This window comes from Pholcus phalangioides, unplaced genomic scaffold (assembly GCF_987345545.1).
Source record: "Pholcus phalangioides strain wild (caught in Gottingen) unplaced genomic scaffold, Ppha-v1.0 ptg000022l_1, whole genome shotgun sequence".
NCBI lineage: Eukaryota > Metazoa > Arthropoda > Arachnida > Araneae > Pholcidae > Pholcus > Pholcus phalangioides.
Window position 1 is genome coordinate 15521532 of NW_028301615.1, and position 15572 is coordinate 15537103.

The 15572-nt window shown below is 35.9% G+C and overlaps 1 protein-coding gene across 1 annotated transcript in view; it reads left to right on the forward strand.

Moving 5' to 3' along the window:
• Positions 1-715: 715 nt before the first annotated feature.
• Positions 716-15572, forward strand: part of LOC149069523 (uncharacterized) — a 52191-nt gene continuing 37334 nt past the window's right edge. The window contains exon 1 of the mRNA XM_089249964.1: positions 716-970. Coding sequence (XP_089106090.1) covers positions 931-970 — 40 coding nt within the window. The 5' untranslated portion in view covers positions 716-930. The remainder of the gene's footprint in view (positions 971-15572) is intronic.

Here is a 15572-nt window from a genome sequence, read left to right on the forward strand (position 1 = left end):
ATATATATATATGTGTATATATATATATATATATATATGTGTAAATGATCAAAAACCCTTAGGTTTGGGATTGAAGCCAGAAACCTTCAATTTTGGGATTGAAGCCAGAAACCCTTAGGTTTGGGATTTGAAGCCAGAAACCCTCAGGTTTGGGATTCGAAGCCACAAACCCTCAATTTTGGGATTGAAGCCAGAAACCCCTCAATTTTGGGATTGAAGCCAGAAACCCTCAGGTTTGGGAATTGAAGTCAGAAATTCTCAGGGTTATACTACTAAAATATCGTTTCATGTTGAGATTTAAGATATTAAAATGATAAAAGCGGAAAGATAATTTTATAGATATGTGGCATTTCCCGGAAATATTGCTCGAATGAATTTAGGAAACGAAAGTCAGGAAACGAATGCTCGTAATGGGGAGGATACTTTTTCACTTCCGGGAAATTTCCTTTTCTCATTTCCCTGTTCCTCATCTTGAGCAAACAAGTTTCTTATGTAGATCTTGTAGAAATTTCCCTCGAGGACGTATAACTCCCAAACTTCCCATCGGTCTTGATGGTCTTTGCTGGAGTTGGACCAACGACCAAAAAAAAAAAAAAAAAATTTCCTAAAGTGCATCTCCAGATGTCTCCAGTGAAATTGTTTACAGTGGCGCCATCTAACAGCCCGACGTCCGTCTCTCACGGACGGAGACTAAGGTTTCAGTATCGTCCCGAAAGGACTCGCTCTCTCTGGAACAGAGTTCCGAGTTGTCCGGGAGCAATATAGGAAAAACACTCCACACTCTTCTCCAGACTCCGGTGGGATTTGTTTATTTTGACTTCTTTTTTTTTCTGCCTGGAAGTGATTATCGGTTTCACGCGGGGATTATAAAGTGCCGTATTAAAGAGGTTTTATTTTGGAGTTTTCTTGCCCGGGAAAAATACATGCGGCATGATTTTGATTGGATTATTATTAGTGATATTTTTAAAAGGTACGTACATTTGATGAGTTAATTAAAAAAAATGTATCATTTATATTTGATTTTGGTGTTTTTATAAGCTGCTAACTTTTTTCATCTATTTTGACCGTCGTTTCACCCATTTTTGACTGACATTTGCGCAACGCTTTGTTTGAAAATTTTTTTAAAATAAATTTCCATGCAAAATTTTGTATGAAGTTAACATTTTTTGATATTAACAGGCCTAATGACAGAGAGAGAGAGAGAGAAAGAGGGAGCAAACATAGCTTTTTAAAATTATTTTGCGAAAAAATTTAAATTTTAGTGATATTTCAAAAAAACTAAACTTTGGCAATTTTTTCCCAATTTTCTATCTGGAAATTATTTTTCCACGACCACGAACAGAAATAAATCTTTTTTTTTAAAAATGGGAAAAAATATTTTTTCTTGAATATTTTTTCTTTTATGTTACATGAGGTTTCCAAAATTATTATTAACATATTTCTTTTAAATTAAATTAAGTTAATTAATCTTTATTAATAAAAAAGGTAAAAAAAAGTAATTGGAAACTTACATTAATTACCGAGAAAAACATGCTAAAAATTAATATCAAGCTTCTCAGATATGCTAATTAAGGTACCCAGATATTATTTATAAAAAAATTGCGCAATTCAATTATAAATTGCAGGAGCAGTCAAAAATGGATTAAAAGGGTGTCGCGACCCACCTAAAGTAAATTTTTTCAGAAATGCCTGAAAATACTCAATTTTAATCAAAGCGCTTATTATTTTAGCACAAATCAAATACAAAAAAAATTGTATAAACAAAAAATCCATCTCTGTTTTTTTTTCTATAATCAAAAAGAAAAGAAATGAATTATAGTGTTAATGCTCAATTTTCTCAGATTGTCGTTTTTGATCTTCATCGTAAGATAAAAAAAAATGCATCAGAATTTCTGACATTTTATAGGAATATACGACATGTGTCAGTAAAACGAACCCCGATAGTGGATACCTCACCATTTCGTTAGAATTTTATTATCATTTGATAATTTTTTGTCGCACCGCGGTCATTGTCTGCACACGACGGCTATTAGACCTTAACCAACAATATATTGCCTATTCCGTACGATATTTTTTTATACTCACCGAGAGGTTTATGCGCTAAACTCCCGGTATGAAACTCCCTGTGGTAGCAATCTATTTCTGTGGTCATGCAGCCGTTTCTGTTGTTAGCCCCCGTCAGGTTTCTGACAGGGACGAATCCGGTAGAATTGTATTATTTCAAAAGTTTGAAAAAAAGAAGATAAATTTTATAAATCTGAAAATTCGAGGTTTTTTTTAAAAACACTTCCAATCGGTCAATTGCCATATCCGCCATATCTTCATTTTACTAACACATGTTGAATGAACATTCCTGCAAAATATCAGAATTTTTAGTGTAGTTTTTTCTTCTTTCTAAATATTACACAGATGGGCTGTTCAGAAATCCGATCTAACGTGTTCAAAGCTTGTTTTATGAATACTTTTACACTGTCATCCATTATTTTTTTGCCTTATTTTGAAAGACCAACTAACCCATTCACACAATTTTGTTTTTTTGCATTTTACTTAAATATTTTTGAAGTCGTTTTTAAAAAGTCGACATTTTGAAGCCTCAGAGGTCGAGACACCCCTTAATACAAGCATTTATAAAACCATTTTGCATTAGCAAAACACTTTTTGCATTATAAAACTAACTGCATTTACATATTTCCCGGTGTTTATGACTAGCAAGAAATTCGCTTTAAATTATCACAGTTATTACCAGAACTTTTTAAACCAGGGGGGTGTACACAACCTTTTCAGTCCGTGGGCCAGATATGCGGCATTTCTGCCACTCGCGGGGCTAGAAACTCGTTTAAACGACTATATGACCCGTATTTGACGGAACATTCCTGTAATTTTGCCATCCGAACCTTTTTTTAAAAAAATTATCCTTTTTGAAATCAAATACAAATACAAATACAAATACAAATACAACGCCACAACAGGCAAAATGCCCAACGAGGTGGCTGATAAAAAGATGCCCATAAAAATATGGTTGTCATATGTTTCAAAAATACAGCAACCCAATTAAAAATGCAATTAACACAAATTACAAACAATATATACACATGATAAGATATTATACAATGCCCATAAAGAATACTTATGGTTGTCTTATTCTAAGAATGGATAGCTTCTCGATTTACCCCAACATGTTTATCGTATTTCTTTTTAAACGTGTCAATTGTGTTACAATTTACTACCTCCGGGGGTAAGCTATTCCATTTATTAACAACCCTATTGGAGAAAAATTCCCTGCGACACCATAACCTTGCATTGTCCCTCACCAATCGATACTGGTGTCCCCTTGTAAAAGCAGTCGATTGGCGGTGTACTAAAAGTTCATGGTCCATCCTATCCATCCCATTGAAAATTTTGAACACTTCGATCATATCTCCTCGACACCTGCGTTCATCCAATGTAAACATATTCAAAAAATGAAGTCTTTCTTCATAACTCAAGCCCTGTGTGCCAATAAGGACACGCGTAGCTCTTCTCTGCACCCCTTCAACCAAGTCTATGTCCCTCTGTAGGTATGGTCTCCAAAACCTTACAGCATACTCCAGTCCAGGACGAACTAAGCCTCGAAAAAGCGGAAGAATGACTTTAGGAGAACGCGAAGAGACCTTTTTGAAAATGAGACCAAGCATTCTATTCGATTTTTTGACAACCGCTGAACAATGTTCAGAAAACTTAAGTCGCTCGTCAATGAGAATTCCCAAATCGGTGACTCTAGTTGCATCCGGGATAGTGACACCATTCAACTCGTAAGAGAACCGTGGGTTGTTCGAACCAAAATGAGCGACCATGCACTTATCTACGCTAAACGTCATGCTCCATTCATTTGCCCATGCTGCAATCTTGTTTAAGTTGGTCTGGAGCAACTCCCTATCGCTTTCATTTCCGATTACTCCCATTAGCTTCACATCATCTGCGAATTTGCTAGTAATTCCATCGATACCCTGATCGAGTTTGTCGATAAAAAGTGAAAAAAGTATGGGGCCAAGGACACTTCCCTGAGGAACTCCACTTGTGACGTCTGTCCAACCAGAGAATTCCCCGTTCACCATAACTCGTTGCGACCTATCTCTTAACCACGATTCTATCCAATTCAGCAAGTTGCCCCCTATTCCAATCTCGTGTAAACGCTTCAAGAGTTTGCCATGTTGGACCCGATCGAATGCCTTCTGGAAATCAAGGTAAACAACGTCGACATTTTTGCTCTTACCCAAAGCCTTAGTCACGTAATCATAGAAGCAAAGGAGGTTAGTTACACATGACTTCCCCTTCCTGAACCCATGCTGATTATCCGACAATACATTATTCTCGTCTATCCACTTCACAAACTGCCTTTTGATGATAATTTCCAAAATTTTCGAGAGGGAGCTCGTCAAACTCACTGGACGATAATTAGACACCATTTCTCTACTACCCTTCTTAAATATCGGAACAACGTTAGCCAGTTTCCAATCTCTCGGGACGATACCCTCAGCAACACTACTCCTGTATATCTGTGCGACTGGCCCCAACAATTCATTAGCACCTTCCCTGAGAACCCTGGGATAGATATCATCTGGTCCTGGTGCTTTGCTTGCACATACATTTCTTAGAAGATTTAGGACCTCCACGTCTTCCACTTGAATATCGTTGAGCGTTTTATTACCCCATGCAACACCCGTATATCGAATATCATTATCTCCATTAAAAACCGACGCGAAAAAGTCATTGAAAGCACTACACATGCCTACATTGCTCTCTACTTTTGAGCCTCCTATCGAGAGGGGGCCAACTGTCCCCTTACATCCATTATTGACGTATCGAAAAACAAGAAACAAGATTATTTACATGACTTATATTACGATAATTATAGCTCTGAAATAAATTAGTGTCATTTAATTAGTCATTTAATTCTCATATAAAATTAGTCATATAAATATATTCATATCTCACATATATTTGTCAAGCATATAAGATTTTTTAAAGAATTACATTTTCACCCTTCGTGGTGCAGCTCTGTATTTTTCTCCACTGGTCATCTTTCAACATCTTAACTTGAACACTGGACAATTTATTTTGGTTTTGATTTACAACTGTACTTATCATAGACAATTATTTTGCCGGTCACTACTTCCTTTGACAGTTACTTTTGGCTTTAATTGATGTCTTTACTTGCCTTAGACAATATTTTTGGCTGTAATAGTCACACTTTACTTGCTTTCGACAATTTTTTTGGCTGTAATTGGCAATTTTACTTGCCTTTGAGAATTTTTTGGATTTAATTAACAACTTTACTTGCCTCAGATAATTTTTTCGCGATATTTGGTGATGGCAAGTATGGATCACGATTTCTCGTAATTTATTCTCGTAAGAAAATATGGTCTCTGCTCTTTACCAAGTGACTTTTTCAAATGAGAGTTTGACTTGTATATTCTCACCTTGAATTTTCGAAGTTTGACTGTAATCAGATGTTCCGAGTACTCGGATTTGGAAAAAAAATATTAATATGGAATAATTAACCCTCTATTTCCCCACCCCTATAAAAACGTAGTAATGTTTTTAAATATAAAAATGGATGTAAGTGGGTGCTATTAGCATATTTTTAATTGAAAAAATACATCAGCACAACAATGTAATTAACAGTGAATTTTTCAATTTTACACTTTGCATTTATTTCAATTTTATCTATAAACATTCAAATTCTTGCTGAGAAAAGTTGTTTCCTTGAATTGTATTTCTGATTCTCCCAATTTAGTACGATTTTATAAATCTTTGAGCACGTAAAATTTCAGCAGCTTAAGGAAAATGACACCAATCAACTCTTTCTAGATGAAAAAGTGTTGTAGTAAGTACACTTATAATAGCCTCATTTTGTACTGCAATTACACCTGAAAGATTACTTTCTGAAACACCAAAAAAATTGAAAAAGAAATTTTTATAATGAACGTTTTTTGACCATATATTTGAAATGCATATTCAAAGTAAAAAGTACATTTCTAGGTTTTTGCATTGTTCCTATGTAAACTTATCTGAAGGATTAGAAAAGTGTTCGTTAGAACAAGATTTTCGCTATAACGGTATTCGTTAAAACGGGATTTGACTGTATGTAAATGTTTTCTTTGTGGTTCAAACTATAGTAAGAAAAAAAACTCGGATTGCAAACTCCAAGGTAAGAGAAAAGAAATGCAAACAAAACATTATAACAAGTTAGCGAAATCCCAGTCACACACATGCTCTGCTACAAATGAAGAGTTACTGTCGTTAATTGGGACATCTAACAGCAAATTCAAAGTAGAAAATGGAAAGAATGGGACCTTAGGTTATGGGCAAAATCGATTCTTAATTTTTATATTTAAATTGACTACAGTAATGATCGTGCAAAGAACTCTTTGCACACATACAAAGCTACGCATTTAAGAGTTAACATTTGAATATTAGATATGCCTGAATATACGCGGAGTAATCAATTAAAATACAACGGTGTTATCCGAGTATAATCGGAATCAGGATTTGGTGTTGAGTGCAGACACGAGAACATGTTTTCGCTTCGCGTTAATGCATTTCCAAAGCGATTTAAAAAAGAAAACATCCAAAATCAGTGATTTTTTCAAATAGTTTTTGTTTGCATAAAGTAAGAATGCATGAGGTATTACTAATGATTTTCGAAAAAAAAGGTCCTCTTATCACCCGTGGGGACGAAAATGGCTAGCTGAATTTGAAACTCAACAACATACAAAAATATAAAAATCGGCACATAATAATGTGATACGAAAATTTTTTGAACCTTCAAATAACTGCGTGAACCGATGTTTAAAGTGAGAAACGGGAGTGTTTCGTGTGATGAACTAACTGAATTTTTGTCACAATGTGCAGGAGTCCTCGATTCACTCTATATACATCTGGAGGGTGGAAGGTTGAAGGCAACTAAAAATCACATCACAAGGCAACATAAATTCATACACAATTAATAGATGATGAGATGATAATTAATAACTAGTGTGAATTTTTTATGATGTATTTGAAATTAATGAATATTTTTACTCAATAATTTTCGAATTTTTATTCTTTCACGGATTTCATGAATAATCGATGAGACGAGTGAGTGTCCGGCATTATTTAGGCATTTAAGATTCTCCGATATAAAACATATTAAAAATAATTTTGTTTTCAATTACAAATTTATCTATTACCAGTATATATGGATATTATTTTCTGCTTGTGTGTATGTATGTTCTCTATACAAATCTTTAATGTTGGGCCTATCTTCGCCAAATTTTGCATACATACAAAATAGGGCGTGACTTGAACTGATAGGCTACTTTAAATAGTCACCAGAGCTAGGCAAATCCCAGAAATTGGCAAAAAACTGTCAGCAACAATGGTTCCTGTCACTCAACAATGATTTTTCGAATGTTTATTTTGGTTATCGTTTTCTCAGACAATGTGTACTCCTTAATAATGGTGCAACTTCTTCGATGTATCTCGGTATATAGAGAAAACCGGGCAGCGTGTCGAGTAATGTAGCTAGTAATTAATATTTTCAGTTATTTTCATAGTCATTATAACTATTTTGCACTGTTATTGCTGGTATATACGTATATATACCAAAAAAGAACCTAATTAAAAACGCCGGTTTACCGACATAATTCAATGTACCGTGAATACCGTATTCAATCCTCTATGGTTCAGCTGCCATAAAGGCATATTGAAAATTTATTTTTTACAAAAACGGATGCAAATGGATGCTTTTAGCATATTTTAAATTCGAACAAATACATCAACCCGTCAATTCAATTAATAAGAATGAATTTTTTACTTACCTAAAATGGTTAATTCAGGGTAAAATACATAGTTTACCTTGATTGTAATGTTATCTATAATCAGATGAAATCTTGCTTAATTGAATAGGTTTTTGCCTTGAAATTTACTTCCGATCTCAATTTGTTGCGATTTTATACATCTCGGAGAACGTAAAATTTCAGAAGCTCTCAAAAAAATGACACCGACAAGCAATATCAACTCTTTCTAGATAAAAAAGTACAACACTTTTTACCTATTTTGTTTCTATCGGTACTTATATAGCCGTACTTTGCATTGAAATTACATACTTTCGAAAACACCAAAACATAGAGAAAAGAAATTGGTATAATGGGGGTTTCTCTCTTTTTACCATGTATTTGTCATGTATATTCAAATATACACGGGGCACTGGAAGTATAATCGTATCGATAAAAACAAACGGTAATAATTATCCAATAGTAGATGAACTTAATGATTGAAACATAGAATGGATGATGTAGCAGCTCGTAAATGAACAATTAGATTTTTTTGGTAAGCTTATACGTTTCCCAAGATGAAATCATATGGTATCACGAAGCACTACAGCCATGTAGAACGCCCTGTAAGCAAACTCAATAAAATTTTGACTACAGGTAATTGAGTTCAGAAAGGCGAATTTCAAGGTTAATTGTTCACCAGTACTAAAGAATTCTCGTGATCACATTTCTCAGTTTATTTTTATGGAAACTTTGTCCCTGGCATTTTGCCTGCCTTGACCGTATGAGTGACTGTATGAATGACCAAGTGGGTGATCGTATGAGTGACTAATGGAGTTCCCAAGTGATTAGCGAGCGAGCGCATGTGACCAAGTGAGTGACCGTATGAATGACCAAGTGGGTGATCGTATTAGTGACCAAGTGAGTGATCGTAGGAGTGACCAAGTGTGTGATCGTACGAGTGACCAAGTGAGTGATCGTACGAGTGACCAAGTGAGTGACTGTACGAGTGACCAAGTGAGTGACTGTACTAGTGATCAAGTGAGTTGAATATTTACCCCTTACATTTCACCCCTGACATTTCGCCTGCCCAGACCGTATGAGCGGCCAAGTGCGTGAACATGTGAGTGGCCAAGTGAGTGAGCATATGAGAGACCAAGTGAATGAACATGTGAGTGACCAAGTGAGAGAACATATGAGTGACCAAGTGAGAGAACATATGAGTGACCAAGTGAGAGAACATATGAGTGACCAAGTGAATGACCGTCACTCACTTAGTCAGTCACTCACAAAACTCACTAGGTAGTAAATCGCCCATAGATGGTGATAGACCTGAGTTGTGCTCGATTTGAAAGAAAGTCAGTCAATTCACTCAGTTGCGCATACGGTCAGGGCAGGCGAAATTGCCGGATTCCGCAGTCCTCTCCCTGTAAAGTGACATTTTCCCATTTTTCCTCTATGATTCAATGGTTGTAAAACTTGAGGTTCCCTTACCTTAGAGATAATTTTTATTTGTTGCTCCCTCTTTGGAGATCATTTGCCTAAGACTTCCTTGTCGTGAGACACAGATTGCGAATTATAGTAATACTCAGGTGTACGGAGGGAAGAGTAGTGGGGGGGGAGGGTGCCTCCTACAAAGGTCGATCCTGCCTCTGCAGTAATACTTTTACACAACGTTCAATATACCATGATTTCATCTCCAAATTATCTCATAACGCCTCCGACCGATTTCACGGAACCTTAAGAGGGCACGGCGCACTATTTGGAAGTCACTGATTGTACTGCCACTATCTGATACTAGTTGGGAATGAATAGGACCGTTTGTACAGGGTATTCTGATGAAACTTGGTATATAGCAGTGTTTCCTCAACTTATGGTCCGCTGACCAGAGGTGGTCCACAAAAAGACTTGAAAATTAGTTCTAATAAAACTTAATTCTAACTGAATGAAAAATTATTCAACTATTGTTGTTGATGTAACTGATGTAAGTTTTTTTTCCATATTGGGTTCAAATAAAAATTATACCTTCATACTTGTGTTCAACATATACCATCGGGGAAAATGTTGAGAATTGCGATCCTACGAGAAGTGATAAATACAAAGTATCAATGAATTTAGCCAAGTAATGCAATTTTCTAATTGCTGCAGGTTGGAGAAATGAAGAACTGCTACAAATCGCAGTAAACAAAAATGTATTTCACGGGGGAAAAATATTCAAATGATCAGATGACCATGTTTCATAGAGGAAAATACCTTAAACATTTAGATTTGGAATGGGGTAAAATACGGGACATCGCTAATTGTCATCGAAAACTTTCATGCACAATCACTAATTGCTATTGAAATTGCTGAAAAATAGCGAAAAAAACTTTGAACATGAAAAATATCTGAGATTAATATTTATTGCCATAATTATCATAATATAATTTATATATTATGAAAACATTGTATTCATGACCTTAGTAAATATTACGAATCCAATATTTATCGTATAAATAAATCGGACGGGACACGAGTGGTTCCTCAAATAGTTTCTGACATCTCACTAGTCCTTGGGTTTAGAAAGGTTGAGAAACGTGGGAAAAGAAAGACTCAATAAAAAAAAATTCAATTTTTCACCACCAGGTGGAAAGTAGCGCTTTTTTATAGCAGTTACATTTTTTTCTCATGGTCCAAATAATGTATGTACCAAGTTTCTTTGAAATACGCTCACCACATAGGTCGGAGTAGTGTCAATATTATTCAACTAACACTACTCAGCTTAATTATACTGACACTGCTCCGACCTACGGCCATGTAGCACCCGTTGTAGTAGACCTGTTTCATTGAATTTTGGCAACAACGTTATTTGGACCATGGGAAAAAATTAACTTATATAAAAAAACGCTATTTTCCACTTGGTGGTCAAAAATCGAACTATTTTATTTTTTATTGGATCTTTCATTTCCCCATGGTCCATATATCCTACATACCAAGTTTCGTCAGAATGGGCGCTGCATATGTATTAGTAGTGCCAGTTTATAACCAACCTGCACATTATTTATGTACTTCATGATGTGTGGTAAAAAAAGTGGCGGAATGTTCAGTAGACGTACTTGGAAATCAAAGCTTTCAATATAAAACGTGGATGAAGTTACTGAACGTCACACCTCTCATTTGCGGACACCAGTGGAACAAAAATATTCATCCGTAAAAGAGAGGTGGCCGTTCATCAGGGGGTTTGAAATGTATACTGTTATTATACAAGGGAAAATTATTATTCGACAGTAAAAGAGGAGGTGACTGCATCGGAGGGATATCCGTTGAGAGGGGTTTTATTGTAAAAGTATCAGATTACAGGCATGGTTTGTAGTAATCAGTAGTTATGAGTGACGTAATGGTGATAAGTATTAAAATGCGGAAATTTTTAGTTGGACGTAAATAGCTATAATTAGGTAGATGAGACTCTCGTCCATTGTAATAAAAGACGTCTAGAGTTTTCAGGATATCAAAACCCGCTCACTCTAGGTAATTGGGATTTTTATCGAAGCAGAGGTGCGACCGCTACCGTCTACCACAAATTTCTAATTAATCGGAGCATGCCGGAACGCGTTGTCTGTGTATTACATGCATAAGCCTGAACATGTTTATGCTGTCATAGTTATGCATGTTTCGTGTTCTAGTGCTGCCGTCATCTGTCTTCTATATCAGAAGCGAAAGTAATAAATGTCTCAATTTTCGGGTAATGCGAGTATCGTGCTGAAGATCTGCCTGCTCTCTGGTACAGCGTCTACTGGAAGAATTTCGCTTTTCCGATGCTTAGTTCGTCCTGCACTGGAGTATGCTGTAAGATACTGAAGACCATACCTGCAGAGAGACGTAGACTTGGTTCGGGGGGGGGGGGTGCAGGAAAGAACTATGCGTGCTCTTAATGGCACAGAAAGCTTGAGCAATGAAGAGAAACTTGATTTCTTGAATACATTTACATTGGAGGAATGCAGGTGTCGGAGGGAGGGGTATGATCGAAGTGTTTACAATTTTCAAGGGATGAATCATGAGTTATTAATACATCGTCAATCAACTGCTTCGACAGGGAGGGGGGGGGGGAGCACCAATATCACTTAGTAAGGTGTGGTGTCGCAGGGAGTTCTCGATAATAGGGTTTTTAATAAATGGAATAGCTTACTTCCGGGGATCGTGAATTCTAACACAATTGATGCGTTTAAAAAGAAATACGATAAACAAATTATGGTAAGAGGCAACCATAATTTTTTTACGGGCCGTGTAATATACGTATTATTGATTATTTTCGAGATATATGCTTTTGTATTGGGTCGCTGCATTTGAGTTATACTTGACATCAATATTTTTTATGGGCATCTTTTTCAGCCACCTCGTTGAGCAAATCGCTTGTTGTGGCCTTTGTATTTGTATAATGTTTACTCAAAGACAGCCTCAACATGCACATGACTATCGCATAGGGTGGTTCACATGAAATAACTATAACTCAGAAAGTAAGAGGAATATCACGCCATGTTTCAGATATGTTGAATAGTCACTGAAAAGAGAGAAAAAAGAAGAACCAGAATTTTTTTTTCCCATCTGGTTTCACCATCTTTTTGAGAGATTTGGAAAAGTATCTCCTCAGAGAGCCGGCAGACCTTCAACACGATACTTTTTTACATGGCATAAAAATTCAATAATACACCATCTTCACAAGAAAATATGGAAGGTAGATGGCACGCACCAGGAAAATAAGACCTAACACACAACTCTGACAAGTATGTTAGGGCAGGGCTGTAACTAGGATTTTTGCGTCCGGAGGCAACATGAATTTACCACCCCTACAACTGTAAAACTCGACAATTTTATGATGGTATTCTTTGTTTTCACCTAAAATTGTCAACCCCCCTAAATTTTGCCGAGCAAGCAGTTGTCCCCCTCTAGTTTCGGCAATATGTTAGGGCCCCACATACAACTCAGAACACCCATCCTGGAATGCACAGATTCATTAGAAATTCCGCTAATTAATGCGCGCGACGTGCATGTATGTTTCAGTATTAGTAGTATCCTTTACCGTACTACCAAAGGCATGTTGAATCACAAACTACGATATTAGCTTCAAATGCTCCCCATCCACGACTCTTCTTACTGCGATTCGCATCGCACTGGATATATTGAAGTGAAATGATAAATCACAACAGATGTTTTAGTGATAGAATCCATGCGTGTATGCACAGTTGTAAATCCTTGTAAATGATTCTCACAGAAAGATATCGCATCGGGTGTGTAATTCGCAGGGAAGGGGGGGGGATGATCCTGATTTTACCGTTTATTATCAATTGAATAAAGTGTATGTATTGTCGGAATTGTGATCCAGACACACGTGCACACTTGCCCTATGTATATCTATAAATTGTTTAAATCTGTATTCCGGAAGTAAAGGACACCATGTCACAAAAGGGAAATTTTATAGGAGAGCCATTTAAATTGTATTTTTAATATGTCTTTTCTAAAGAGTTCGCGTGTATTTTATACTGAATATCTCGATGATTTATTGAATAGGACTTGGTGTTCCATGAGAGTAGGGCAACAAAAATACTGCAAATCAGTAGCGTTATCTCAAAATAACGTTGTAGTATTATCTCAGCATAGCGTTATCTCAGTATCTGGCCACATAATGCTTTTTACTTCCAGCACAAATAGACTATACAGTGTATACGAGAAGCATATACAGTTTTCGTGAAGAATAAAATAATAAATATTCTTGAGTTGGTTTTAAATTAAAGTAAAATGTGTAAAATATAATCAGAGCCAAAAGAAAGAAATTGGGCCGTGATAATCTCACTTAATACCTCTGTTGAGCAACATCTGTGCAGAAATGCGAAATTTGGAGAAATATGAAAATTAAACTCTTTATGTACGTGTTCTAATCCAAAAGAAATGCCCATTGGTAAAATTTTCGCTTCTCTTTATTAGATAGGAAAGAAATTATTTTTGCTTTACAATTTGACAAAAACTCTCACTGAGATATCGGTGATTGAAATCTTTCTTTTCATCATTTTGCTTATTTCTTCGCCTCGTAAAAAGTTGGAAATAATTGAGGATTTTGCATACACACGTACATACTTCGGCAGATTTATGAGAACATGTGAATCGGGACATGTTCGGTCTTAGGAACTGTTCAAGAACTCGCGAGACTTCAGCCAACATCCGGGACACCACGAGGGCATGCATAAGTGGGCACAACCGCTTTGAGTTGAGTTTTAGAAATCCTGTGTAATTCGATACCCGACCTTTTCATATGTCTCACCATATCCCTTAATTCTGATGTCTTAACGTAAGCTGGGGACTCACCCCCCCCTCCTTCTTCCGTCCACCTCGTCATTGAAATTATTGTAATATTGTGTCATCATGTTTAATTATTTGAGCTATATATTCTAATTAAAGACAACTCTTTCTCTGAACCTTCTCTCAGTAATCATTGAGTTTTCATGTACTGGTTTTAATGAATATGTTTTGACCTATACGATCACAGATTCTCCCCCCACCCCCTAAATGGAAGGTCTAACTTTCCAAACTAAACATTCCTATCTTCGTAACAGTGTTACGGTGTAAATTTCTTTCGGCACAATAAAGGGGAAAAAAAATTACTAATTGAAATTTTTTTTGAGTGAAGGCGTTACGGAAATTTTTAGTTTCATAGTTACATCTATTATCATTTCACGGGAATGATTTTCCCCATGATAATCCAAATTTCCCTATTTTCCTCTGATATATTTTTTAGATTTTACTCAATTTCAAAATCTGTAAGAAGTTTTATCCCTTTCCGACACTCTTTGTGAAATACCCCGTGTAATACCCATTATACTGAATGTCATAATTATTTACAATAGAATAAAATTTGCTTAACAAATCAATTTTTATATGTACAGGGTGTCCCATAAATACGTAAGTAATTAAAACATTCATAAGAATCGAAAAAATTGCTATATTTGAATGCGGCGCGTGAAAAAGATATTCTCTAGAAGAGAAATTTTTTTAACAGAAAAAAAAATCCCAATAAAGTTTGAATTTGCGAGGCGCTGCATGAAAGTCCGGTAGGAGTAATGGGACCTGAAATTTTTGTTCAATCTCTTCTGTATTCGAAACGTTCGTAAAGCTTCGGCCGGTGATTCGTGGCTGAGCTATAACAACTTCAATAATGCTGTTCAATTTAATGTCAACATGACAATGAAACTTCATGTTTGCGCTAGCAACAGGAAAATTCAGAAATGTCCTGCGAGTCTTACACTTAACATTTTATTATTGTGATTTGTATATTTCCAGTGATTCGCTTTCATGCAGCGTTCTCAGAAGACAGAAATTCGAACTAAATGTTTTCTTCGTTCCAAAAAGAATCCATCTACATGAGCGTAACTTTTTCGTAAACCTCATTCAAATACACCAATTTCTTCAATTTATATGAATTTTTATACCATTGACGAATTCATGGGACACCTTGCATAGGTGTCCCATGAATTCGTCATCTACGAACTGTGAATCTGAAAAGTCTTATAGTAAATACAGTCGGTCTCGCTTAATAGGGTAACGGATGTAACTGTGTGATACTCCGGTTTACAGATAATATCTTCTGAAACCAAAATTTCTCCCATAAAGACAATGTTAAAGTTCCCAGAATAATTAAATAATTTCTAAAACTTCCCCCCCCCCGCTTGATTGAATATTGGAATTCACACGACAACTGCAAATACATATCAACTAGTATTGGCATAATATTGTCATTGAATGAAGCAT